This window comes from Numenius arquata, chromosome 3 (assembly GCF_964106895.1).
Source record: "Numenius arquata chromosome 3, bNumArq3.hap1.1, whole genome shotgun sequence".
NCBI classification, from domain to species: domain Eukaryota; kingdom Metazoa; phylum Chordata; class Aves; order Charadriiformes; family Scolopacidae; genus Numenius; species Numenius arquata.
In genome coordinates this window covers 77,425,114-77,448,809 of record NC_133578.1, presented here as the reverse complement: position 1 = coordinate 77,448,809, position 23,696 = coordinate 77,425,114, and the positions used below count along the sequence as shown (strand labels likewise).

General features: G+C 66.3%; 2 protein-coding genes across 2 annotated transcripts; one reads left to right on the top strand and one right to left on the bottom strand.

Annotated features, from left to right (window-relative positions):
- Positions 1-447: 447 nt before the first annotated feature.
- LOC141462823 (alanine aminotransferase 1-like) lies at positions 448-6,207 on the top strand. Its single transcript, XM_074144874.1, has 11 exons — positions 448-582; positions 1,594-1,683; positions 1,953-2,061; positions 2,175-2,308; positions 2,395-2,638; positions 2,751-2,830; positions 2,923-3,056; positions 3,137-3,308; positions 4,349-4,504; positions 5,171-5,283; positions 6,117-6,207. The coding sequence occupies exons 1-11, from the start codon at positions 448-450 to the stop codon at positions 6,205-6,207; spliced, it is 1,458 nt and encodes a 485-aa protein (XP_074000975.1).
- Positions 6,208-6,402: 195 nt separating this feature from the next.
- GPT (glutamic--pyruvic transaminase) lies at positions 6,403-19,679 on the bottom strand. The gene is made up of 11 exons (XM_074144875.1): positions 19,518-19,679; positions 15,148-15,237; positions 14,908-15,016; positions 14,630-14,760; positions 11,752-11,995; positions 10,987-11,066; positions 10,755-10,891; positions 9,811-9,985; positions 8,056-8,211; positions 7,171-7,283; positions 6,403-6,837 (listed from the first exon to the last, which is right to left on the bottom strand). Exons 1-11 carry the CDS (start codon positions 19,602-19,604, stop codon positions 6,747-6,749), a joined length of 1,413 nt encoding a protein of 470 aa, XP_074000976.1. The 5' UTR covers positions 19,605-19,679; the 3' UTR covers positions 6,403-6,746.
- Positions 19,680-23,696: the final 4,017 nt, after the last annotated feature.

Below are 23,696 nucleotides of genomic sequence, written 5' to 3'. Positions count from 1 at the left end.
AGGGCACATGATGGGTAATGGGGCGGGTAATGGGGTGGGCAGGGGGTAATTAGTACATAACTAAGTGGGTGGGTAATTGGGCAGGGGTGAGAGGGTGGGTATGGGGGGGTGGGCACACAGTGACGGGGGACAGGGTGGAAACGGGATAATGGGGACCACCGGGTGGGTTATGGGGGTGGGGTGAAGGGGGGGCAGGGGGGGTGACGCCGTGGGCGTGGGGTGGGCGTTAATGGGGTGGGTGGACTGGACTTCACTCCCGGGCACCCTGGCACACCGCGGTGGCTGCGTGTCACCCGTGTCACGTGGCAGGAGCCGGGGGACGGACCTGTGGCCAGGACCCTGCCTGCCCCCGGTGCCACGTCACGCACCGCCGAGCCCCTAACCATTAACCCGGGTCCCTGTCCCCCCCGGCCACCGTGACCCACGGCTCCGGCTCCATCCCTGGCCATGGCGGCGGTTGGCACCTCGGGGGGCACCGCTTGCCCCCCATCTCCAGTGAATCCCATCAGCTGGCACGCGTCTCCGTCCCCCCTGCAGCTCCTGCTCCAGCGGGCTGCTGCCATCGAGGAGGAGCTGGCCCAGGTGAGAGCCCCACGGGTCCCCATGGCCACCCAGAGCCTCATGGGACCCACAGATACCCATGGGTCCCCATGGCCACCCATTGGCCCGAAGCTCTACAGGTCCCCATGGCCACCTATGGCTCCAGAGCTCCAAAGGGTCCCCGTGGCCACCCAGAGTCTCAGGACCCATGGATCCCCAGAGCCCCACGGGACCCAGAGACACCCATGGATCCCCAGAGCCCCAGGACCCACAGATACCCAGGGTTCCCCATGGCCACCCATTGGCCCGAAGCTCTACAGGTCCCCATGGCCACCTATGGCTCCAGAGCTCCAAAGGGTCCCCGTGGCCACCCAGAGTCTCAGGACCCATGGATCCCCAGAGCCCCACGGGACCCAGAGACACCCATGGATCCCCAGAGCCCCAGGACCCACAGATACCCAGGGTTCCCCATGGCCACCCATTGGCCTGAAGCTCTACAGGTCCCCATGGCCACCTATGGCTCCAGAGCTCCAAAGGGTCCCCGTGGCCACCCAGAGTCTCAGGACCCATGGATCCCCAGAGCCCCACGGGACCCAGAGACACCCATGGATCCCCAGAGCCCCACAGGACCCACAGATACCCAGGGTTCCCCATGGCCACCCATCATCCCAAAGCCCCACAGGTCCCCATGGCCACATATGGCCCCAGAGCTACAAAGGTTCCCTGTGGCCACCCAGAGTCTCAGGACCCATGGACACCCATGGCCACCCAGAGCCCCATGGGACCCACAGACACCCATGGGTCCCCAGAGCTCCACAAGTCCCCATGGCCACCCAGATCCCATGTCCCTACATGCTCCCCACAGCCCCACAAGGGACAGGTCCTACCCTGGGGTCCCCCCTCCGTCCCATCCTGGGATGCTCCAGGGTGCCTTCCCCCTCCCCCAGCCCCATGGCTGTGTCCCCTGGGATTTGGGGAGGGGGGGGGGGATATGGTGGGGGGGGGGACAGGACAGATGATGGTGGCCCTGCTGAGCCAGCTCCTGTCCCCCAGGGCAAGGAGAAGCCCTTCACCGAGGTCACCTACTGCCATTCGGGGGACGCAGTTGCCGCTGGCCACCAGCCTCTCACCTTCCTCCGGCAGGTAACGGGGAGCCCCACGGCTGCCTGCGCTTGGGGGGGTGCCCCATAGCTGTACCCAACACCCCCCCACCCCACCCCCCCCTCCACCCCACAACCATGGGATGGGTTGAACATCAACCCAAACCACCACCATGGATCCTTGACCCTCAGCATCCCCCCAGAACCCTGGGGATGGATGTGGGGGGGGTGTCAGATCTTGACCCTGGGGGTACCCTGGGGTGTCGGGGGGGCGGGGGGGTGACCATGAAGGGGGGGGCTGGATTCCCGCAGGTGGCTGCCATCTGCGCCTACCCCGAGCTGCTGGGTGCCGGGTGCGTGCCGGAGGATGCCAAACGCCAGGCGGCACAAGTCCTGAGACACCTCCAGGGTGACAGCCCAGGTACGGGGAGGGGGGGGACAGCCATGGCGAGGAGGGGGGTGGGAACGGGACGACACAGCCCCGTAGATGGGGAGTGGGACAGGGTGGGGGCACGATTCCGGCTTCCTCCCCAGGGGCGTACAACCTGGAGTACGTCACCGACACGGTGGCCGTGAAGGTGGCCCGTTACCTGGAGCGAAGGGACGGTGGCACCCCCAGCGACCCCCGCTGCATCGTGCCCTGCGGTGGCACCGCGGCCGCCATGGTGGTGAGCGTGGCATGGGGGGGGGATGGAGGAGAGGAGGGGGGACACCGAGGACCACCCCACAAGCCACCGGTGGCTCTTCCCGTCAGGACGTGCTGACGCTGGTGGTGGACGAGACGGCGGCGGTGCCCACGGGGGTGCTGGTGCCGGTGCCGGGCCCCCCGCTCCTCGGGGGGGCCACGGGGCTGGCGGGGGCCGTGGCCGTGCCGTACCCGCTGGCCGAGGAGCGGGGCTGGGACGTGGCCGGAGAGACGGTGCGGCGGGTGCTGGGGCAGGCGCGGGAGAGGTGTCACCCCAAGGTGCTCTGTGTCGTCAACCCCGGGGACCCCACCGGTGAGTTGGGGGGGGGGGGAGGGAGCTAAAGCAGTTCCCCTGCCTCAGTTTCCCCAACTGTTGTTCCCCCCCCGGCTTCAACCACTGGGTTCCCCCCCCCCCCCCCCCGCAGGACACGTGCTGAGCCGGCAGAGCATGGAGGACATCGTCCGGCTGGTGGCCGAGGAGAACCTCCTGCTGCTGGCGGATGAGGTGGGTGCCGTTTGGGGCTGGGGGGGGTGGCTGTGCCCCCCCCCCCCCCCCCGCCCCAAAACCCCGGTCCCACTGAGCTCTGGGTGCTGTAGGTCTTCCAGGACAACGTGGCCACCTCAGACCGCCCCTTCCTCTCCTTCAAGCGGGTGCTGTGGGAGATGGGTGCCCCGTTCTCCTCCACCGTCCAGCTCATCTCCTTCTACTCCCTCTCCAAGGGCGTTGGGGGGTGAGAACGACCCCCAAAGCCCCCCTTCCCCCCCCCCGAAACCCCTTTTTTCAGCCCCCTTCATCCCACTGCTCCCTCAGGGGTGGTTTCCGAGCAGGTTTCTTTGAGCTGGTGAACATCGAGCCGAGTGTCCTGAAGTGTTTCTACACGTGGGGGTTCTCGGTGTATCCCTCCATCCTGGGGCAGGTGATGCTGGAGATGGCCATGGAGCCCCCGATGCCCAGTGACCCCTCCTACCCAGCCTATGAGGAGGTGGGTGGTCCCATCCCCATCCCATCCCTCATCCCATCCCCATCCCTCATCCCATCCCTCATCCCATCCCTCATCCTATCCCTCATCCCACCCCCCATCCCATCCCCATCCCATCCTCATCCCTCATCCCATCCTCATCCCTCATCCCATCCCCATCCCATCCCTCATCCCATCCCCATCCCATCCCCATCCCTCATCCCATCCCCATCCCTCATCCAATCCCTCATCCCATCCCCATCCCTCATCCCATCCCCATCCCATCCCCATCCCCATCCCTCATCCCATCCCTCATCCCATCCCCATCCCTCATCCCATCCCCATCCCATCCCTCATCCCATCCCCATCCCATCCTCATCCCTCATCCCATCCTCATCCCTCATCCCATCCCCATCCCATCCCTCATCCCATCCCCATCCCATCCCCATCCCTCATCCCATCCCCATCCCTCATCCAATCCCTCATCCCATCCCCATCCCTCATCCAATCCCCATCCCTCATCCCATCCCCATCCCATCCCCATCCCATCCCCATCCCATCCCCATCCCTCATCCCATCCCCATCCCCATCCCCATCCCATCCCATCCCATCCCATCCCATCCCATCCCATCCCCATCCCTCATCCCATCCCCATCCCTCATCCCATCCCTCATCCCATCCCCATCCCTCATCCTATCCCTCATCCCCTGCCCATCCCATCCCCTCCCCATCCCATCCCCATCCTATCCCTCATCCCCTCCCCATCCCATCCCCATCCCCTCCCCATCCCCATCCCTCATCCCATCCCTCATCCCCTGCCCTTCCCATCCCCTCCCATCCCCTCCCCATCCCATCCCTCATCCTATCCCTCATCCCCTGCCCATCCCCATCCCCATCCCATCCCTCATCCCATCCCCATCCCTCATCCCATCCCCTCTCATCCCCTCCCCATCCCCATCCCCATCCCTCATCCCATGCCCATCCCTCATCCCATCCCCTCCCCATCCCATCCCATCCCATCCCAATCCCATCCCACCCCCCGGCTCAGCCCCCTCCCACCCCAGCAGAGGCAGGGGCTGCTCCAGGACCTGGCCCACAACGCCCGGCTGCTGCAGGAGGTGCTGGGCCGAGCCCCCGGCATCCACTGCCACCCCCTCCAGGGGGGCGCCCGCGCCTTCCCCCGCATCCAGCTCCCGCCCCGCGCCCAGCGCCAGGCCCGGGTGAGCACCCGGGGGACGGGGAGGTGGGCAGGGGGGGACCCCGGGGGTGCGGGGCCCCGGGGAGTGGGGCAGGATGGGGACAGGAGCCATCCTGGGGACGTGGGGCAGAGTGGGAGTGTGGGGAACCCTGTGGTGTGGGGCGTTGTGGGGACATGGGACACTATGGGTGATGGGCCACCATGGCAGAAGGGACACCAAGGGAGTACAGGGCGTCCTGGGGACACGGGACACCATGGGAGATGGGACACCATGGCATCTTGGTGACATGGGACATCTTGGGGACTTGGGACAAGGCATAGCATGGGGCATCCTGGGGACAGGAGCCATCCTGGGGACATGGGACAGGCTGGGAGTGTGAGGAACCCCATGTTGTGGGGTGTCCTGGGGACGTGGGTCATCCTGGGTGTACAAGGCACCTTGTTGTATGGGACACCCTGGAGATGTGGGGCACCCTGGGGACATCTCGGTCTCCAAGAACTTAGGACACCATGGGAGTATGGGGCACCCTCTAGCATGGGGTGTCCTGGGGACATCGGGCACCCTGGGGCAAAGGACACCCTTGGGATCCAGAGAAACCCATGGTGTGGGTCACCCTCAGGACACAGGGTGTCCTTGGGACAGCGTCCCCCTGTGGCATAGGGTGACCGTCCCATCCCTTGTCCCCAGGAGCTGGTCCTGGAGCCCGATGTCTTCTTCTGCCACAAGCTGCTGGAGGCAACGGGGATCGTGGTGGCCCCGGGGAGCGAATTCGGGCAGATGGAGGGCACCCACCACGTGGGGTACCCGGGGACAGGGGGGCAGGGGTGGGTGATGGGTGATGAGGTGTCCTGGGGTGGATGGGGGTTAGATGATGGCAAGGGTGGTGGGGAGAACTTGGGGGTGATGTTTTGGGGCTGGGTGAAGGGTGGGCAGTGCTGGGGCCTCATGGGACAGCAGGGGGAGATGGTTTGGGTTGGACCATTGGGGTGATGGGAGATGCTGGGGGTTGGTGGGGTGGGTGGTGGACGTCTGGGTGGGGCTGGGAGGTTGGGGACTGGTTGGCACTGGGAGGTTGGGTTGGGTGTTGGAAGGGTCATCGTGGTTGGGAATGGGAGGTTGGGTTGGGTGTTGGAAGGGTCATCGGGGTTGGGACTGGGAGGTTGGGTTGGGTGTTGGAAGGGTCATCGGGGTTGGGACTGGGAGGTTGGGTTGGTGTTGGAAGGGTCATCGGGGTTGGGACTGGGAGGTTGGGTTGGGTGTTGGAAGGGTCATCGTGGTCGGGACTGGGAGGTTGGGTTGGTGTTGGAAGGGTCATCAGGGTTGGGACTGGGAGGTTGGGTTGGGTGTTGGAAGGGTCATCGTGGTCGGGACTGGGAGGTTGGGTTGGGTGTTGGAAGGGTCATCGGGGTTGGGGTGGGTGCTGGGTGCTGGTGGCAGCAGAAGTTTGAGGTTGGGGACTGGGTGACACCAAGTTATGGAGGGGCCCAGTTGAAGTTGGCCAACAGGGACGTCATGGAAGATGGAGCTGGGGGGCAGGAGGTGGTGGGGACCACTGGTGGTAGTTGGGGGGCAACAGGGCTGGGTGGAGGGGGGGTGTGGGACCACCCATGTCCCCCCCGCCCCCCCCCCCCAGGGTGTCCCTGCTGCCACCGGCCACGACGCTGGAGCGGGTGCTGCTGACCCTCACCCGCTTCCACGCCACCTTCCTGCGAGACTTCTCCTGATGTGGGGGGCCACCCTGGCCCCGTGTCCCCCTATTAAAGCCCTCACAGATCACACCCTGCCTCCTCTTGCCCCCCACAAACCCACGGGGACCCGTGTCGCAAGTGTTGGGGGGGGGTCTCAGCCCCACCCCACTGGTGTGGGGTGGTGGGAGCACCCATGGGTGCCTGGTTGGAGGTCATGGACGGCTCGACCCGGCTGGTCACTACCCTTTTATTAGTGGGGAGGGGGGAGAACCGGCCCTGCCCACTGTCTCCATGTCACCCCGCCCCCCCAGGGGACATGGGGACAGCGAGGCGGGGGACCAGCCCCGGGACACGGGGTGCCCTCGTGTGTGTGTGTCCCCCCACAAAGAAGGCACAAAGATGTTTGAAGGCACTTAAGAGACCACCAAGACCACTCGGGGCAGGGGCCCGGCCCGCGGCACCCGGGGCCCGGTGGGGAGTGTGGGGCAGTGTGTGCTGGTGTGTGTGGGGCGGTTATGGGGTGCAGTGTGGGGCGGGGGGGATGCCGGCGTGTCGGGGGGGGACACACACCGGCGTTAAGAGTATTCCTTGACGAACTTGGCGTAGAAGCTGCTGAGCTTCTCCAGCAGGACCTGCAGCTTCTCGGTGGGTGGCAAGATGGTCATCCTGGGGTACAACGTGTGGGGGGGAGCTAGCACCGGGATTTCGGGGGGGGGGCGACACCCCTCTGAACCCCATATCCCCATTTCTGCCCCCCCCCCCCCAATAAACCCCCCATTGAGCACCCAAGACCCCCTTCTCCCTCCTCCCTGCTCCTCCAGACCTTGCACCTTCCCGCACCCACCTCCCAACTGGGGATGGGGGACTTGGGGGGCGGGGGTGGTCCAGCCCCACGTCTCCACCTGTGACACACCCCACCCCACACACCCCACCCCACCCCCAAACTTCCATCCCTGCCCCCCCCCCCCCCCCCCGATGCCCGTCCCCTCGGGCACCCACCGAAAGTGGAAGGTGCCTTCCCGCTGCCCGAAGCCGCTGCCCGGCACCACGCAGATGCCCGTCTCCTCCAGCAGCTTCATGCAGAAGAACATGTCGGGGGCCTGACCCTGTTCCTGTGGGGCAGGGAAGGGCTCAGCACCACGCGCTCCCACGGCCGTCCCCACGGCGGGGTGGCCCGGACCCATAGATGGGGCACCCATAGACCCACATGTCTCAAAGGGATTCTGTCAATGCCTGGGACTCATCCTGCCCAGCCTCATGGCTCCCAGGACTCATCCTGCCCAGCCCCACAGATCCCAGGATGGATCCTGCCCAGCCCCATGGCTCCCAGGACTCATCCTAACCAGCCCCACAGCCCCTGGGCTGCATCGTACCCAGCCCCATGGAACCCAGGACGGATCCTGCCCAGCCCCATGGCTCCCAGGACTCATCCTGCCCAGCCCCACAGATCCCAGGATGGATCCTGCCCAGCCCCATGGCTCCCAGGACTCATCCTGCCCAGCCCCACAGCCCCTGGGCTGCATCGTACCCAGCCCCATGGAACCCAGGACTCATCCTGCCCAGCCCCACAGCCCCTGGGCTGCATCATACCCAGCCCCATGGAACCCAGGACGGATCCTGCCCAGCCCCATGGCTCCCAGCATTCATTCTGCCCAGCCCCACAGCCCCCGGGCCGGATTGTACCCAGCCCCATGGAACCCAGGACTCATCCTGACCAGCCCCACAGCTCCAAGAATGGATCCTATACAGACCCACAACCCCCAGGTCTCATCCTGCCCAGTCCCACAGCTCCAAGGATGGATCATGGACAGCCCCACGGCCCCTGGGGTGGATCCTGCCCAGCCCCATGGAACCCAGGACTCATCCCGCCCAGCCCCACGGCACCTTGGCAGCAGCCAGGGCACGGGGCGGCAGCTCGATGCGGGGGAAGGAGTACATGGCGCCCTGCACGGGGTTGCAGTGGATGCCGGGAGACTTGTTGAAGATCTCCTGGGTGAGCCGGGCCTTCTGTGCCAGGGCGCTGAGCACCGCCTTCTTCTCCTGCCGGGACAGGGACATCTCCTCTTCATCCCATCCCATCACCATCCCATCCCATCCCATCCCATCCCATCCCATCCCATCCCATCGCATCCTCATCCCCATCCCCATCCCCACCCCATCCCATCTCATCCCACCCCATCCCCATCCCATCTCATCCCACCCCATCCCCATCCCATCCCATCCCATCACATCCTCATCCCCATCCCATCCCATCCCCATCCCATCTCATCCCCATCCCATCGCATCCTCATCCCCATCCCATCCCCATCCCATCTCATCCCATCCCATCCTCATCCCCATCCCATCCCATCCCCATCCCATCTCATCCCCATCCCATCTCATCCCATCCCATCCCATCGCATCCTCATCCCCATCCCATCCCCATCCCATCTCATCCCATCCCATCCCCATCCCCATCCCATCCCATCCCATCCCCATCCCATCCCATCCCATCCCATCCCATCTCATCCCACCCCACCCCATCCCCATCCCCATCCCCATCCCATCCCATCCCATCCCCATCCCCATCCCATCCCATCACATCCTCATCCCCATCCCATCCCATCCCCATCCCATCTCATCCCCATCCCACCCCATCCCCATCCCATCGCATCCTCATCCCCATCCCATCCCCATCCCATCTCATCCCATCCCATCGCATCCTCATCCCCATCCCATCCCCATCCCCATCCCCATCCCATCCCATCACATCCTCATCCCCATCCCCATCCCCATCTCATCCCCATCCCATCCCATCCCCATCCCATCACATCACATCCTCATCCCCATCCCATCCCATCCCCATCCCATCTCATCCCCATCCCATCCCCATCCCATCTCATCTCATCCCACCCCATCCCCATCCCATCGCATCCTCATCCCCATCCCATCCCCATCCCATCTCATCCCATCCCATCCTCATCCCCATCCCATCCCATCCCATCCCCATCCCATCTCATCCCCATCCCATCTCATCCCATCCCATCGCATCCTCATCCCCATCCCATCCCCATCCCATCCCATCCCCATCCCCATCCCCATCCCCATCCCATCCCATCCCATCCCATCCCATCCTCATCCCCATCCCCATCCGATCCCATCCCCATCCCATCTCATCCCCATCCCATCTCATCCCATCCCATCGCATCCTCATTCCCATCCCCATCCCATCCCCATCCCATCTCATCCCCATCCCCATCCCATCCCATCCCATCCCATCGCATCCTCATCCCCATCCCATCCCATCCCCATCCCATCTCATCCCCATCCCCATCCCATCCCATCCCATCCCATCTCATCCCACCCCATCCCCATCCCATCGCATCCTCATCCCCATCCCATCCCCATCCCATCGCATCCTCATCCCCATCCCATCCCATCCCCATCCCATCCCATCTCATCCCCATACCCATCCCCATCTCATCCTCATCCCCATCCCATCCCCATCCCATCTCATCCCCATCCCATCTCATCCCACCCCACCCCCATCCCATCTCATCCCACCCCACCCCCATCCCATCCCCATCCCCATCCCATCCCATCTCATCCCACCCCATCCCCATCCCATCCCATCCCACCCCACCCCACCCCACCCCACACCTTCATGAAGAGGTCATATGAAGGATCTCCAGGCTGTGGTGGGTCAACGACGGCATCCAGGAGGATCTGCCCAGTCACGGGTGGGCACAGCCGCACTGACACCAGCTTGGACAACTGCTGCTTCACCTCGGGGTCCATGTTCACCACCTCCACGTACCCGCCGCGGAACCCGCACCTGGTACCACACAGCCCCTGGTGGGAACCATCGCGACCCACAGGGTGGGAGACCACGGGTGGAGACCCCCAGAAAGGACCCGATGGTGGGCACCCATGAGCTGGAACCCATGGAGAGACAGGGAGGGAGGGATGGGGACCCATGGAAGAGAAGCCTTGGACAGGGAACCATAGATGGGAGACCCACAGACAGGAGCCTACAGAGAGAGACCCACAGGTGGGACCCATGGATGGAAGGTCTGTGATGGGAACCCAAGGAGAGGAACCTATAGACAAGGACCCACAGATGGGAGTCCGTGATGGGAACCCATGGACAAGAAGCCACCAGGCTGTGGCCTCTATGTCCTCTGAGACCCGCAGAGCTGTGTCATGTTGTCCCATAGGGTTGTGGCATCACCATCTCGAGCTCTGGGACCCACAGGGTTACGGCATCATCACCTCCACCCCAAGGGGTCTACAGGGTTGGAGTATCTCCATCCCCATCCCAACAGATCCATAGGGTTGGAGTATCTCCATCCCCACCCCAACAGATCCATAGGGTTGGAGTATCTCCAACCCCACCCCTAGGACCCATGGGGCCATGGCATCACCGTCTCCAGCCCAGGAGATCCATGGGGTGGTGGCATCTCCATCCCTTGGGCACACTGGGCTACATCATCTCCATCCCCATCCCGGGTTTGTGGCATCCCAAGGACCTGTGGGACTGTGGCCACCCGCAGCCGGGGTGACAGTGGCCAGGGGGCCGGGGCCAGCTGGGGGGTGAGACTCACTCGCCCATGAAGCCCTTGGAGACGGAGTGGAAGGAGGCCAGCTCCACCACCTCCGAGTAAGGTGGCCCCATCTCGAACAGCACCTTCTTGAATGAATGGAAAGACGAGCCCTCGGCATAGATGTTGTCCTGGTACACCTTGAGGGGGGAGACAGGGAGGGGGTGACAGGGTGTCACCAGGACGCTGGGGTCCCTCCCCTGGGGATGGGGGAAACCCCCTGGGTCCCACTCACCTCATCGGCCATGAGGAAGAGCTTCTCCTCAAAGGCAAATTTGATGACGTCCTCGATGCACTGTCGGCTCTGTACCTGTCCTGGGGGGACACAGCATCAGGGGACATCATGATGGCACTGGGGGGGGGGGGGGGTGGTCCCAGCCCTGGTACCAGCTGGGTTTTGAGGGGCCCAGCTCCGGTACTGGTTGGGTTTTGGGGGGTCATGGTCCCAACACTAGTAGCAGTAGAGCACTGGGGGTCCCAGCCTCAGCACTGGGACTGGTAAGGGATGGGAGGGTCCCAGTCCAAGCTTGGGGTCCCAATCCAGCCACAGGGTTCCAGCCCAGGGGTCCCAGTCCAGTCTTGGGGTCCCCTTCCCAGCCCCAGAGTCCCATCTTGGCATCTCAGACCAATGGTCCCCTTCCAAGTCCTGGTGTCCCATCTTGGTGTCCCAACCCAAAGGTCCCCAGCCCAGCCCAAGGGTCCCCTTCCCGCCCCTGGAGTCCCAACTCAGCTCAAGGGTCCCAATCCAGTCTTGGGGTCCCAATCCAGTCTTGGGGTCCCCTTCCCAGCCCCAGAGTCCCATCTTGGCGTCCCAGATCAAAGGTCCCAGCCCAAAGCTCCCATCTTGGTGTCCCAACCCAAAGGTCCCCACCCCAGTCCAGGGGTCCCAATCCATTCTTGGGGTCCCCTTCCCAGCCCCAGAGTCCCATCTTGGCATCCCAGACCAATGATCCCAAGACAAGGGTCGCCCATGCCATCCCGGTGTCCCCTTCCCGGTTACCGGTGGGGTTGCCGGGGTTGATGATGCAGAGGACGCGGGGACAGCAGTGACGACGTCCCTCGGCCACCGCCCGCCGCAGCTCGGCCACGTCCAGGGCCCAGCAGTGTTCCTCGTCCAGGTAGTAGTTGAGCTGGACGGCGCTGAGCTCGGCGATGGCCGCCGAGTAGAGGGGGTACTGCGGGATGGGGATCAGCACCCCCGTGCGTGACTTCCCCTCGCCGGACACCAGCAGCTTCAGGATGCTCTGCAAGGGGGCAGGAGAGACGGCGTGGGGACGGTGTGGGGACAGGATGGTCATGGGGACAGCGGGACAGGATGGCGTGGGCACGGGATGGTGTGGGGACAAGAATGGTGTGGGCACGGGATGGTGCGGGGACAAGAATGGTGTGGGCACGGGATGGTGTGGAGATGATGTCCCCATGGCCATGGGGACAGGATGATGTGAGCATGGGGACAGTGTGGGGACAAGATGGGCATGGGGACAGTGCGGGGACAGGGATGGTGTGGGCATGGGGATGGTGTGGAGATGATGTCCCCATGGGCATGGGGACAGGATGGTGTGGGCACGGGATGGTGTGGGGACAAGGTGGTCATGGCCATGGGGACAGGATGATGTGAGCACGGGGACAGTGTGGGGACAAGATGGGCATGGGGACAGTGCGGGGACAGGGATGGTGAGGGCATGGGGATGATGTGGAGATGATGTCCCCATGGGCATGGGGACAGGATGGTGTGGGCATGGGATGGTGTGGGGACAAGGTGGACATGGCCATGGGGACAGGATGATGTGAGCACGGGGACAGTGTGGGGACAAGATGGGCATGGGGACAGTGCAGGGACAGGGATGGTGAGGGCATGGGGATGATGTGGAGATGATGTCCCCATGGGCATGGGGACAGGATGGTGTGGGCATGGGATGGTGTGGGGACAAGGTGGTCACGGCCATGGGGACAGGATGATGTGAGCACAGGGACAGTGTGGGGACAAGAATGGTGTGGGCACGGGATGGTGTGGGGACAAGGTGGTCATGGCCATGGGGACAGGATGATGTGAGCACGGGGACAGTGTGGGGACAAGATGGGCACGGGGACAGTGCGGGGACAGGGATGGTGTGGGCATGGGGATGGTGTGGAGATGATGTCCCCATGGGCATGGGGACAGGATGGTGTGGGCATGGGATGGTGTGGGGACAAGGTGGACATGGCCATGGGGACAGGATGATGTGAGCATGGGGACAGTGTGGGGACAAGATGGGCATGGGGACAGTGCGGGGACAGGGATGGTGAGGGCATGGGGATGATGTGGAGATGATGTCCCCATGGGCATGGGGACAGGATGGTGTGGGCATGGGATGGTGTGGGGACAAGGTGGTCATGGCCATGGGGACAGGATGATGTGAGCACGGGGACAGCGTGGGGACAAGAATGGTGTGGGCACGGGATGGTGTGGGGACAAGGTGGTCATGGCCATGGGGACAGGATGATGTGAGCATGGGGACAGCGTGGGGACAAGAATGGTGTGGGCACGGGATGGTGTGGGGACAAGGTGGACATGGCCATGGGGACAGGATGATGTGAGCACGGGGACAGCGTGGGGACAAGAATGGTGTGGGCACGGGATGGTGTGGGGACAAGGTGGTCATGGCCATGGGGACAGGATGATGTGAGCACGGGGACAGTGTGGGGACAAGATGGGCATGGGGACAGTGCAGGGACAGGGATGGTGAGGGCATGGGGATGATGTGGAGATAGAGGTCATGGGCATGGGGACAGCAAGGGGACAAGGATGGTGAGGGGACAGGGATCGCGGGGGAATAGAGAGGTCACAGGCATGGGGACAGTGGGATGGGGTTGGTGTGGGCGTGGGGACAGTGTGGGGACAGGGATGAGGGGGTCCATGGGGATGGTGTGGGGACAGGGATGATGGGGGCACTGGGATGGCATAGGGACATCATGGGGACAGGGATGAGGGGGGCCCTGGGGACAGTGTGGGGACAGGGATGAGGGGGACACTGGGATGGCATGGGGACAGGGATGATGGGGGCACTGGGATGGCATGGGGACGGTGTGGGGACAGGGATGAGGGAGGCTCTGGGGATAGTGTGGGGACAGGAATGATGGGGGCACTGGAATGGCATGGGGACATCATAGGGACAGGGATGAGGGGGGCCCTGGGGACAGGGATGATGGGGGCACTGGGATGGCATGGGGACGGTGTGGGGCCAGGGATGAGGGGGGCTCTGGGGACAATGTGGGGACAGGAATGATGGGGGCACTGGAATGGCATGGGGACATCACGGGGACAGGGATGAGGGGGGCTCTGGGATGGCATGGGGACATCATGGGGACAGGGATGAGGGGGGCCCTGGGGACAGTGTGGGGACAGGGATGATGGGGGCTCTGGGATGGCATGGGGACATCATGGGGACAGGGATGATGGGGGCTCTGGGATGGCATGGGGACATCACGGGGACAGGGATGATGAGGGCACTGGGATGGCATGGGGACATCACGGGGACAGGGATACCGTGGGCAAGGGGACAGGGACAGCGTGGCAGGAGCCTGGTCCCAGCAGCGCCGGGGGGCCGGGTGCTGGCAGGGTCCCCAGGGAGGCGTGGGGACAGTGGGACGGGGGACACACACACATCATCCTCAATGCCACCACCCCACCCCCCCCCAATCCTGGCACTGCCGGTCCCCGGGGCCGGTGCCAACCCCGGCACAAAGGTCCCTTTGTGGTTGCCCGCCGTGGGAACGGCCGGCGGGGTGGCACCCAGCCCGGGGGAGGTGGGGAACCGGGTGACATTGATGTGTCCCTCTATGTGTGTGTCCCCCGTGTGTGTGTGTGTGTGTGTCCCCCCAAAACCCCGGCCTCGTACCACGATGGCATCGCTGGCGCCGGTGGAGAGGAAGATGTCCTCGGGTTTGGAGGGGACGTTGTCGCGGCGTTGGATGAAACGGGCCACGTCCCCTCGCACCAGCTCGATGCCGGGGCTGGCGCTGTAGGCACCTGGGCAGAGAAAAGCGATGGGGGGTTTGTGACATTAGGGGAGAAGGACGAGGGCCCGGGAGGTGACAGCGGGGTGTCCCGTGTCCCCCGTGTCCCCCGTCCCCCCCCCTTCCTTTTTTTTTTTGGGACACACACGCGCGCGCTCACCGATGCTGTTCCCGCCGCAGGCTTCCAGCAACCGACGCGCCCGTTTCTTGGCGTCCTCAGGGATGGAGGGTTCCTTCAGAAGCTCCGGGTACATGCACAGGGCTGTCACCTGGGGAGGGGGACAACGGGATTGGGACACACACACACACGCTCAGCCCCGGACACCTGGATCCATCCCCCCCCCCCCCCCAGCCCCGGATGCCCGGGTCCATCCCGTCCCCGTCTCCCCGTTCCCGGTACCTGTCGGAGGAAGGTGATGGGTTTCTGTCCCATGGCGTGGGCATCGCCGATGTTGGCCTTGATGACCTCGGTGAAGGGCTTGGGGACACCCTGCGGGGACAGGGTCATGGGGACAGGGATGAGGGGACGGGGTTGGGAGGACACGGGTGGGGACAGGGATGAGGGGACAGGGTGAAGAAGACAGGGGTGGGGACAGGGATGAGGGGACAGGGATGAGGACAGGGTCAGGAGGACAGGGATGAGGGGACAGGGTGAAGAAGACAAGGGTAGGGACAAGGATGAGGGGACAGGGTTGGGAGGACATGGGTGGGGACAGGGATGAGGGGACAGGGGGACAGGGATGGGGATGAGGACGAGGGAACAGGGATGGGGACAGGGATGAGGGGACAGGGATGGGGACAGGGTCAGGAGGACAGGGATGAAGGGACAGGGTCGGGAGGGCAGGGGTGGGGACGGAGACGAGGGGACAGGGGGACAGGGACAGGGACGGGGACGGGGATGAGGGGACAGGGATGGGGACAAGGGACAGTGATGGGAACAGGAATAGGGGACAGGGATGGGGATGAGGGAACAGGGATGGGGACAGGGATGGGGGAATAGGGGACAAGGGACAGGAACGGGGGACAGGGATGAGGATGGAAATGAGAGGACAGGGATGAGGGGACAGGGATGGGGGACAAGGGACAGGGATGAGGATGGAGATGAGGGGACAGGGATGGGGACAGGGACAGGGATGAGGATGAGGGGACAGGGATGGGGGACAAGGGACAGGGATAGGGGACAGGGATGAGGAGGGAGATGAGGGGACAGGGATGGGGACAGGGATAGGGGACAGGAATGAGGATGGGGATGAGGGGACAGGGATGGGGTCAAGGACAAGGATGGGGACAGGAGACAGGGACAAGGTCAGGGATGGGGGCAGGGATGAGAGAGCAGGGATGGGGACAGGGTCGGAAAGACAGGGATAGGGACAGAGATGAGGGGACAGGGACAGGGGGACAGGGATAGGGACAAGAGACAGGGACAAGGTCAGGGATGGGGACAGGGTCAGAAGGACAAGGATGGGGACAGGGATGAGGGGACAGGGATGGAGGGACAGTGACAGGGTCGGGGATGGGGGACAGGTAGAGGGATGGGGACAGGGACAGGGAGAGGGGACAGGCTGCCCCCGCCCGTGGATGGCACCGCTGTGGCAGGGGTGGCACCACCAGCGGGGTGACCCCCAGGTCCTGGCACCACCCCGGTGTCCCCTGTCCTGGGGGGGTGGCTGGGAGATGGGGACACTGGGGACAACTGGGATGTGGGAACAGGGGGATATGGGGACAGTGGGACATGGGGACCTTGGAGACCCTGGGACATGGGGACCTTGGGGACACTGGGATACGGGATCATTGGGACATGGGGACCTTGGGAACACTGGGATACGGGGTCATAGGGACATGGGGACCTTGGGGACACTGGGACATGGGGACCTTGGGGGACACTGGGATACAGGGTCATTGGGACATGGGGACCTTGGGGACACTGGGATACGGGGTCATAGGGACATGGGGACCTTGGGGACACTGGGACATGGGGACCTTGGGGACACTGGGATACGGGGTCATTGGGACATGGGGACCTTGGGGACACTGGGATATAAGGACCTTGGGGACACTGGGATATGAGGACCTTGGGGAACATTGGGATATGGGGACACTGGGATATAAGGACCTTGGGGACACTGGGATATGGGGTCACTGGGACACGGGGACCTTGGGGACACTGGGATATGGGGTCACTGGGACACGGGGACCTTGGAGACCCTGGGACATGGGGATCTTGGGAACACTGGGATATGGGGTCATTGGGACATGAGGACCTTGGGGACACTGGGACATGGAGACCTTGGGGACACTGGGATACAGGATCATTGGGACATGGGGACCTTGGGAACACTGGGACATGGGGACCTTGGGGGACACTGGGATACAGGGTCATTGGGACATGGGGACCTTGGGGACACTGGGATACGGGGTCATTGGGACATGGGGACCTTGGGGACACTGGGATATAAGGACCTTGGGGACACTGGGATATGGGGTCACTGGGACACGGGGACCTTGGAGACCCTGGGACATGGGGATCTTGGGAACACTGGGATATGGGGTCATTGGGACATGAGGACCTTGGGGACACTGGGACATGGAGACCTTGGGGACACTGGGATACAGGATCATTGGGACATGGGGACCTTGGGGACACTGGGACATGAGGACCTTGGGGACACTGGGATATAAGGACCTTGGGGACACTGGGATATGGGGTCACTGGGATATAAGGACCTTGGGGACACTGGGATATGAGGACCTTGGGGAACATTGGGATATGGGGACACTGGGATATAAGGACCTTGGGGACACTGGGATATGGGGTCACTGGGACACGGGGACCTTGGGGACACTGGGATATGGGGTCACTGGGACACGGGGACCTTGGAGACCCTGGGACATGGGGATCTTGGGAACACTGGGATATGGGGTCATTGGGACATGAGGACCTTGGGGACACTGGGACATGGAGACCTTGGGGACACTGGGATACAGGATCATTGGGACATGGGGACCTTGGGGACACTGGGACATGAGGACCTTGGGGACCCTGGGATATAAGGACCTTGGGGACACTGGGATATGGGGACACTGGGATATGGGGACACTGGGATATAAGGACCTTGGGGACACTGGGACATGGAGACCTTGGGGGACACTGGGATATGGGGACACTGGGATATAAGGACCTTGGGGACACTGGGATATGGGGACACTGGGATATAAGGACCTTGGGGACACTGGGATATGGGGACACTGGGATATAAGGACCTTGGGGACAGCCGGAGGAGAGGAGCCCCCAGCCTGGCAGGGCTGTCCCCAAGTGTCCCCGCCCCTTTTGGCCAGGTCCCCAACACCCCGAGGTGGCCCTCGGGCCACCTCTCGCCCAACCCCGGACTTTGGCCACCTCCGTAGGAGCCCGGACTCTGCCCTCGCCCTGTCACACCCCCCCACACGCCCCCCCCCCCCGGAGGGACACTGGGCACCCCTGGGGACGTCGAGGGGGTCCCCGAGCACCCATAGGGTGCTCGGGGACCCCCTCGACGTCCCCAGGGGTGGGGTGGGGGGGGCCACCATGGAAGGGGGGGGGGGGGGGGTGTTGGTGGCCCCCCCTCCAAGAAGCACCCAAGGGTGCCAGGGACAGGGAGTGCCGGGGTTGGCACCGTGCCCCCGTCACCGTGTGCCAGGAGCTGTGTCACCACCCCCCCCCCCCCTTCAGCCCCCCCCCCCCCAACTAGGGGACACCCCCCCCCCACCCATGGGGACCCACCCGGTCCCGGTCCCACGGGAAAGGGGGGGGGGGGGGTGGGGGGGGGTGGGAAGGTGCCCAGGTGGGTGCAGGGACGCTGGGGAGGGTGACACGGGGACAGGATTGGGGGGGGGGCCTGTTGGGGTGGGGGGGCTGAAATTTAGGGGGGTCGCCAGTTTGGGGGGTGATGGGTTGGGGGGGCCCGGGGGGGAGGCGGGGTGGGGGGGGTTTGGGTGCCCAAGGGGGTAAAAGGGGGGGGTTTCGGGGGGGGGGGGGGGGGGTGCCTGGCTGGGGGGGGGTCCCCAGGTGTGGGGGTCCCCGAGGGGGGGCGTCCTCCAAGTCTGGGGGGGGGGGTCCTCTGGGTCTAGGGGTGCCCGGGTTTGGGGGGGTCCCCGGGGAAGGGGGGGTCCCCGGGTTTGGGGGGGGTCCCCAGGTTTAGGGCTCTCCGGGGGGGTGTCCCCGGGACTGGGGGTGCCCGGGGGGGGTCCCTGGGTCTGGGGGTGCCCAGGGAGGGGGTGCCCGGGTCTGGGGGTCTCCGGGGGGGTGTCCCCGGGTCTGGGGGTCCCTTGGAGAGGTGGTCCCCGGGTCTGGGGGGTCCCCGGGTTTAGGGCTCCCTGGGGGGGGGGTGTCCCCGGAACTGGGGTTCACCGGGGAGGGGGTCTCCGGGTCTGGGGGGTCCCCGGGTTTAGGGGTACCCGGGTCTGGGGGGTCCCCGGGGGGGTGTCCCCGGGACTGGGGGTGCCCGGGGAGGGGGTGCCCGGGACTGGGGGTGCCCAGGGAGGGGGTGCCCGGGTCTGGGGGGTCTCCGGGGGGGTGTCCCCGGGACTGGGGTTCACCGGGGAGGGGGTCTCCGGGTCTGGGGGGTCCCCAGGTTTAGGGGTGCCCGGGTCTGGAGGTTCCCGGGGGGGGTGTCCCCGGGTCTGGGGGGTCCCCAGGTTTAGGGGTGCCCGGGTCTGGGGGGTTCCCGGGAGGGGTGTCCCCGGTGTCTGGGGGTGCCCCAGTTTTGGGGGGGGGGGGGGGGGGGTCGTTACCTGCCGCAGGTCCTGCTCCAGCTGCAGGGCGCGGGTGACGATGGGCCCCCGCACCGCGTACTCCACCCGCCGCACGGCGGGGTTCATGGTGGCGGGGGTCAGCACCGGCCCCCGGCCGCCCCCCCCGGGGCTCGATCCCCCTCCCGCCGCCGCCGCCGCCGCCGCCGCCGCCGCCGCCGCCATGGCCCGTCCGGTCGGGAGCCTGCGGGACCGCAGCGTCCTCAGCACCCGCATCGCCCCCCCCCCGGGGACACCGGACTGACACGCACCCCCCCAGTTCGGCCGGCCCCCCCCCCCCTCCCCGCTCTCCGGTACCGCCCCCGGGCAACCGGCACCGCCCCGGGGGCTACCGGCAACGGCGCCGCCCCGGGCAACGGGCACCGGGGGCAACGGGCAAGGAGGGGGGGTGTGGGGGGGGGATAACGGGCACCGGTGGGGGGGGGGGGGACGACACGGGACAACGGGCACCGCTACCGCCCCGGGCAACCGGCACCGGCCCAGGGCAACCGGCACCGCCCCGGGGGCAACCGGCACCGGCCCGGGGGCAACCGGCAGCGGAGGCAATGGGCAACGGGGGAGGGGGGGGGTAACGGGCACAGCGGGCAACCGGCACCCTACCGGGGGCAACCGTCAACGGGGGCAACCGTCAACGGGGCCGGGGGGGGCAACCGGCACCCTACCGGGGGCAAGCGGCACCGGGGGCAAGCGGCACCCTACCGGGGGCAAGGGGGAGGGGAAAACCGGCACCGGCGCCGCCCCGGGCAATGGGGGCAACGGACAACGGGAAGAGGGGGGGGGGGGCAACGGGCTCCGAGGGCAACTGGCACCGTACCGGGGGCAACGGGCAAGGGGGAGGGGAAAACCGGCAGTGGAACCGCCCCGGGCACCGGGGGCAACGGACAACGGGGGCAAACGGCACCGGCACCGGGGGCAACGGGCACTGGGGGGGAGCAACCGGCACTGGCACCGCCCCGGGCAACCGGGGCAACCGGCACCGGGGGCAATGGGGCAACCGGGGGCAATGGGGCAACCGGGGCAACCGGCACCGGGGGCAATGGGGCAACCGGGGCAACCGGCACCGGGCACAATCGGCACCGGGGGCACCGGGGGCAACCGGCACCGGGGGCACCGGGGGCAATGGGGGCACCGGACTCCGGGGGCAACCGGTACCGGGGGCAATGGGCACCGGGGGCAATGGGGCAACCGGGGCAACCGGCACCGGGCACAATCGGCATCGGGGGCACCGGACACCGGGGGCAACCGGCACCGGGAGCAATGGGGGCAACTGGCAACGGGGGCACCGGGGGCAACGGGGGCACCGGACACCGGGGGCACCGGCTCCAAGGGCTGGCAGCGGCCACTGAATCCGGGCACCGGCCACTGAAACCGGGCACCGGGCGCTGGCACCGGGACCGGTCCCGGGAGCAACACCACCCCCCCCACACACCCCCCCCCCACCCGTGGGAGGGGGGGGTCGGGGGGGGACACGGGGAGCGGGAACGTGGGGGGACACGTGAGATGTGGGGACACAGGGGACATGGCGGGGGGGGGTGACAGGGGGAGAGGGGAGGGGGGGGGGACACGGGGTGACACGGGGTGACACGACACGGGGACGGGGTGACAAGGCCTGGATTGACCCACAGCGGACCCCAGTGGGGGACGTGGGGCTGGGACCCACAGAGGACGACTGCCACGGGGGGGGGGGGGGACACGACACACATGGCTGCCCCACAGTGCCCTATAGCCCCCCCCCCGTCCCCGTCCCCCCTGCCCTATAGCTCCCCCCTAGTCTCCTCCTGCCCCCCACTGCACCCCCTGCCCCATAGCCCCCCCCCCAATCACCCCTGCCCCATAGCTCCCCCCAGCTCTCCAGTGTCCCCCCCAGCGCCCCACAGACCTCCCTGCCCCATAGCCCCCCCTGTGCTCTATTGCCCCCCCTTAGCCTCCTCCTGTTCCCCCGTATCCCCCTGCCCCATAGCCCCCCCCAAATCATCCCTGCCCCATAGCCCCCCATAGCTCCCCCGTCATATAGCTCCCCCTGCTCCCGTGTGTCCCCCCCGCCCCATAGCCTCCCCATGCCCCATAGCCTCCCCTGCCCATAGTCCCCCAGTGTCCCCCCCCACCCCATAGCCCCCCTGCCCCATAGCACCCCCATAGCTCCCCATAGCCCTCCCTGTCCCATAGCTCCCCCTGCTCCCCAGCGTCGTCCCCCCTGCCCCATAGCCCCCCCATAGCTCCCCATAGCCCCCCCTGTCCCACAGTCCCCCCATAGCTCCCCATAGCCCCCCCTGCCCCATAGCCCCCCCCCCCGGCCCCACTGACCCGCGCTGTTTCATCGCCCCACTGCCCCACAGCGCCCCCTAGCGGCCCTAACGGCCACCCCGCGCCAGCCACGCCCCCTCCTCCTCCTCAGCCAATCAGCGTGCCTAACCGTCCGCGCTGGCCCCGCCCACCCGAGGCCGTAGCTGCTTCGTGTGGGGGGGGGAACCCCTCGCTATGGGGTGCCCCATAGATACCCCAGCTGCGAGGTGCCCCATAGCAAACCCCCTCCCCATGGAGTGCCCCAACCCCCCTGCAGCCCCCCTGACCCATGGGGTGCCCCACATGTTCCCTAAGGGGCTGTCGTGGGTCCCAGCCCCACAAATTTCCCCCCCAGCTGCTGTGGGTCCCAGCCCCACACACTGCCCCATGGGCTGCCGTGGGTCCCAGTTCAATGAACCCTCAGGGGCTGCCATGGGTCCCAGCCCCACACATTCCCCCCCAGGGGCTGCCATAGGTCCCAGCCCCACACGTTCCATCTGGGGGCTGCCATGGGTCCCAGCCCCACATATTCCCTCTGGGGTTGCCGTGGGTCACAGCCTCACACATTCCCCCAGGAATTGCCGTGGGTCCCAGCCCCACACATTTCCCCGCCCCACACATTTCCCCAGGGGCTGCTGTGGGTCCCAGCCTCACACATTCCCCCGGGAGCTGCCATGGGTCCCAGCCCCACACATTTCCCCAGGGGCTGCCGTGGGTCCCAGCCCCACACTTTCCCCCAGGGGCTGCCATAGGTCCCAGCCCCACACGTTCCATCTGGGGTTGCCGTGGGTCCCAGCCCCACACATTGCCCCCAGGAGTTGCCGTAGGTCCCAGCCCCACACATTGCCCCCAGGAGTTGCCGTGGGTCCCAGCCCCACATGTTCCCCCCAGGGGCTGCCATGGGTCCCAGCCCCACACGTTCCATCTGGGGCCACTGTGGGTCCCAGCCCCCACACGTTCCCCTGAGGGCTGCCGTGGGTCCCAGCCCCACACATTGCCCCCAGGAGTTGCCGTGGGTCCCAGCCCCACACGTTCCCCCAGGGGCTGCCGTGGGTCCCAGCCCCACACGTTCCCCTGAGGGCTGCCGTGGGTCCCAGCCCCACACGTTCCATCTGGGGCCACTGTGGGTCCCAGCCCCACACGTTCCCCTGAGGGCTGCCGTGGGTCCCAGCCCCACACTTTCCCCCAGGGGCTGCCGTGGATCCCAGCCCCACACATTGCCCCCAGGAGTTGCCGTGGGTCCCAGCCCCACACATTCCATCTGGGGTTGACGTGGGTCCCAGCCGCACACATTGCCCCCAGGAGTTGCCGTGGGTCCCAGCCCCACACGTTCCCCCAGGGGCTGCCATGGGTCCCAGCCCCACACGTTCCCCCCAGGGGCTGCCGTGGGTCCCCGCTCTCCCCCCCCCCACCGCGCAGTGGGGCTCCCCGGGGTGCCCCCCCCGCCCCACTCCCCTGGGTGTGGGGCGACGCGAGCCCTTATCAGCCCCACACAGTGTGGGGCGGCGCTTGCCGTGGGGGCCACCGAGTCGCCTCCCCCCCCACCACCCCCCAACCCCACAGCGCCGTGGGGCTGAGCCCCCCCCCCCCCCCTCATTCCCCCCCCCCGCTCCCCCCCCCGGCGGCTCACCTGCGTCTATGGGGCAGGCTATGGGGCAGGCTATGGGGCAGAAAGGGGTGGGGGGTGTCACGGCGGCGGCCTGACCTTTGCGAGCAGCTGCCCGAAATACAACCCCGCTGCAGGCAGCTGCCCCCCCCCCCGCACCCCCCCACCCCCCCCCCAACGCCGTGGGGCGCAGCGCTATGGGGCAGGAAAGACCGGGAGGGGGGGACGGACACACACGACACAGGGTGGAGCTCGATCTATGGGGCAGGGCA

Coding starts and splice junctions, on each gene's coding strand:
- LOC141462823 (XM_074144874.1), top strand. CDS start 448: ATGGCGGCGGTTGGCACCTCGGGGGGCACCGCTTGCCCCCCATCTCCA. Junction 2,062..2,174: donor CCTCCAGGGTGACAGCCCAG/GTACGGGGAGGG, acceptor CTTCCTCCCCAG/GGGCGTACAACCTGGAGTAC. Junction 3,309..4,348: donor CCTACCCAGCCTATGAGGAG/GTGGGTGGTCCC, acceptor CTCCCACCCCAG/CAGAGGCAGGGGCTGCTCCA.
- GPT (XM_074144875.1), bottom strand. CDS start 19,604: ATGAACCCCGCCGTGCGGCGGGTGGAGTACGCGGTGCGGGGGCCCATC. Junction 15,238..19,517: donor TGGAGCAGGACCTGCGGCAG/GTAACGACCCCC, acceptor CTGTCCCCGCAG/GGTGTCCCCAAGCCCTTCAC. Junction 6,838..7,170: donor GAAGGCACCTTCCACTTTCG/GTGGGTGCCCGA, acceptor GTTGTACCCCAG/GATGACCATCTTGCCACCCA.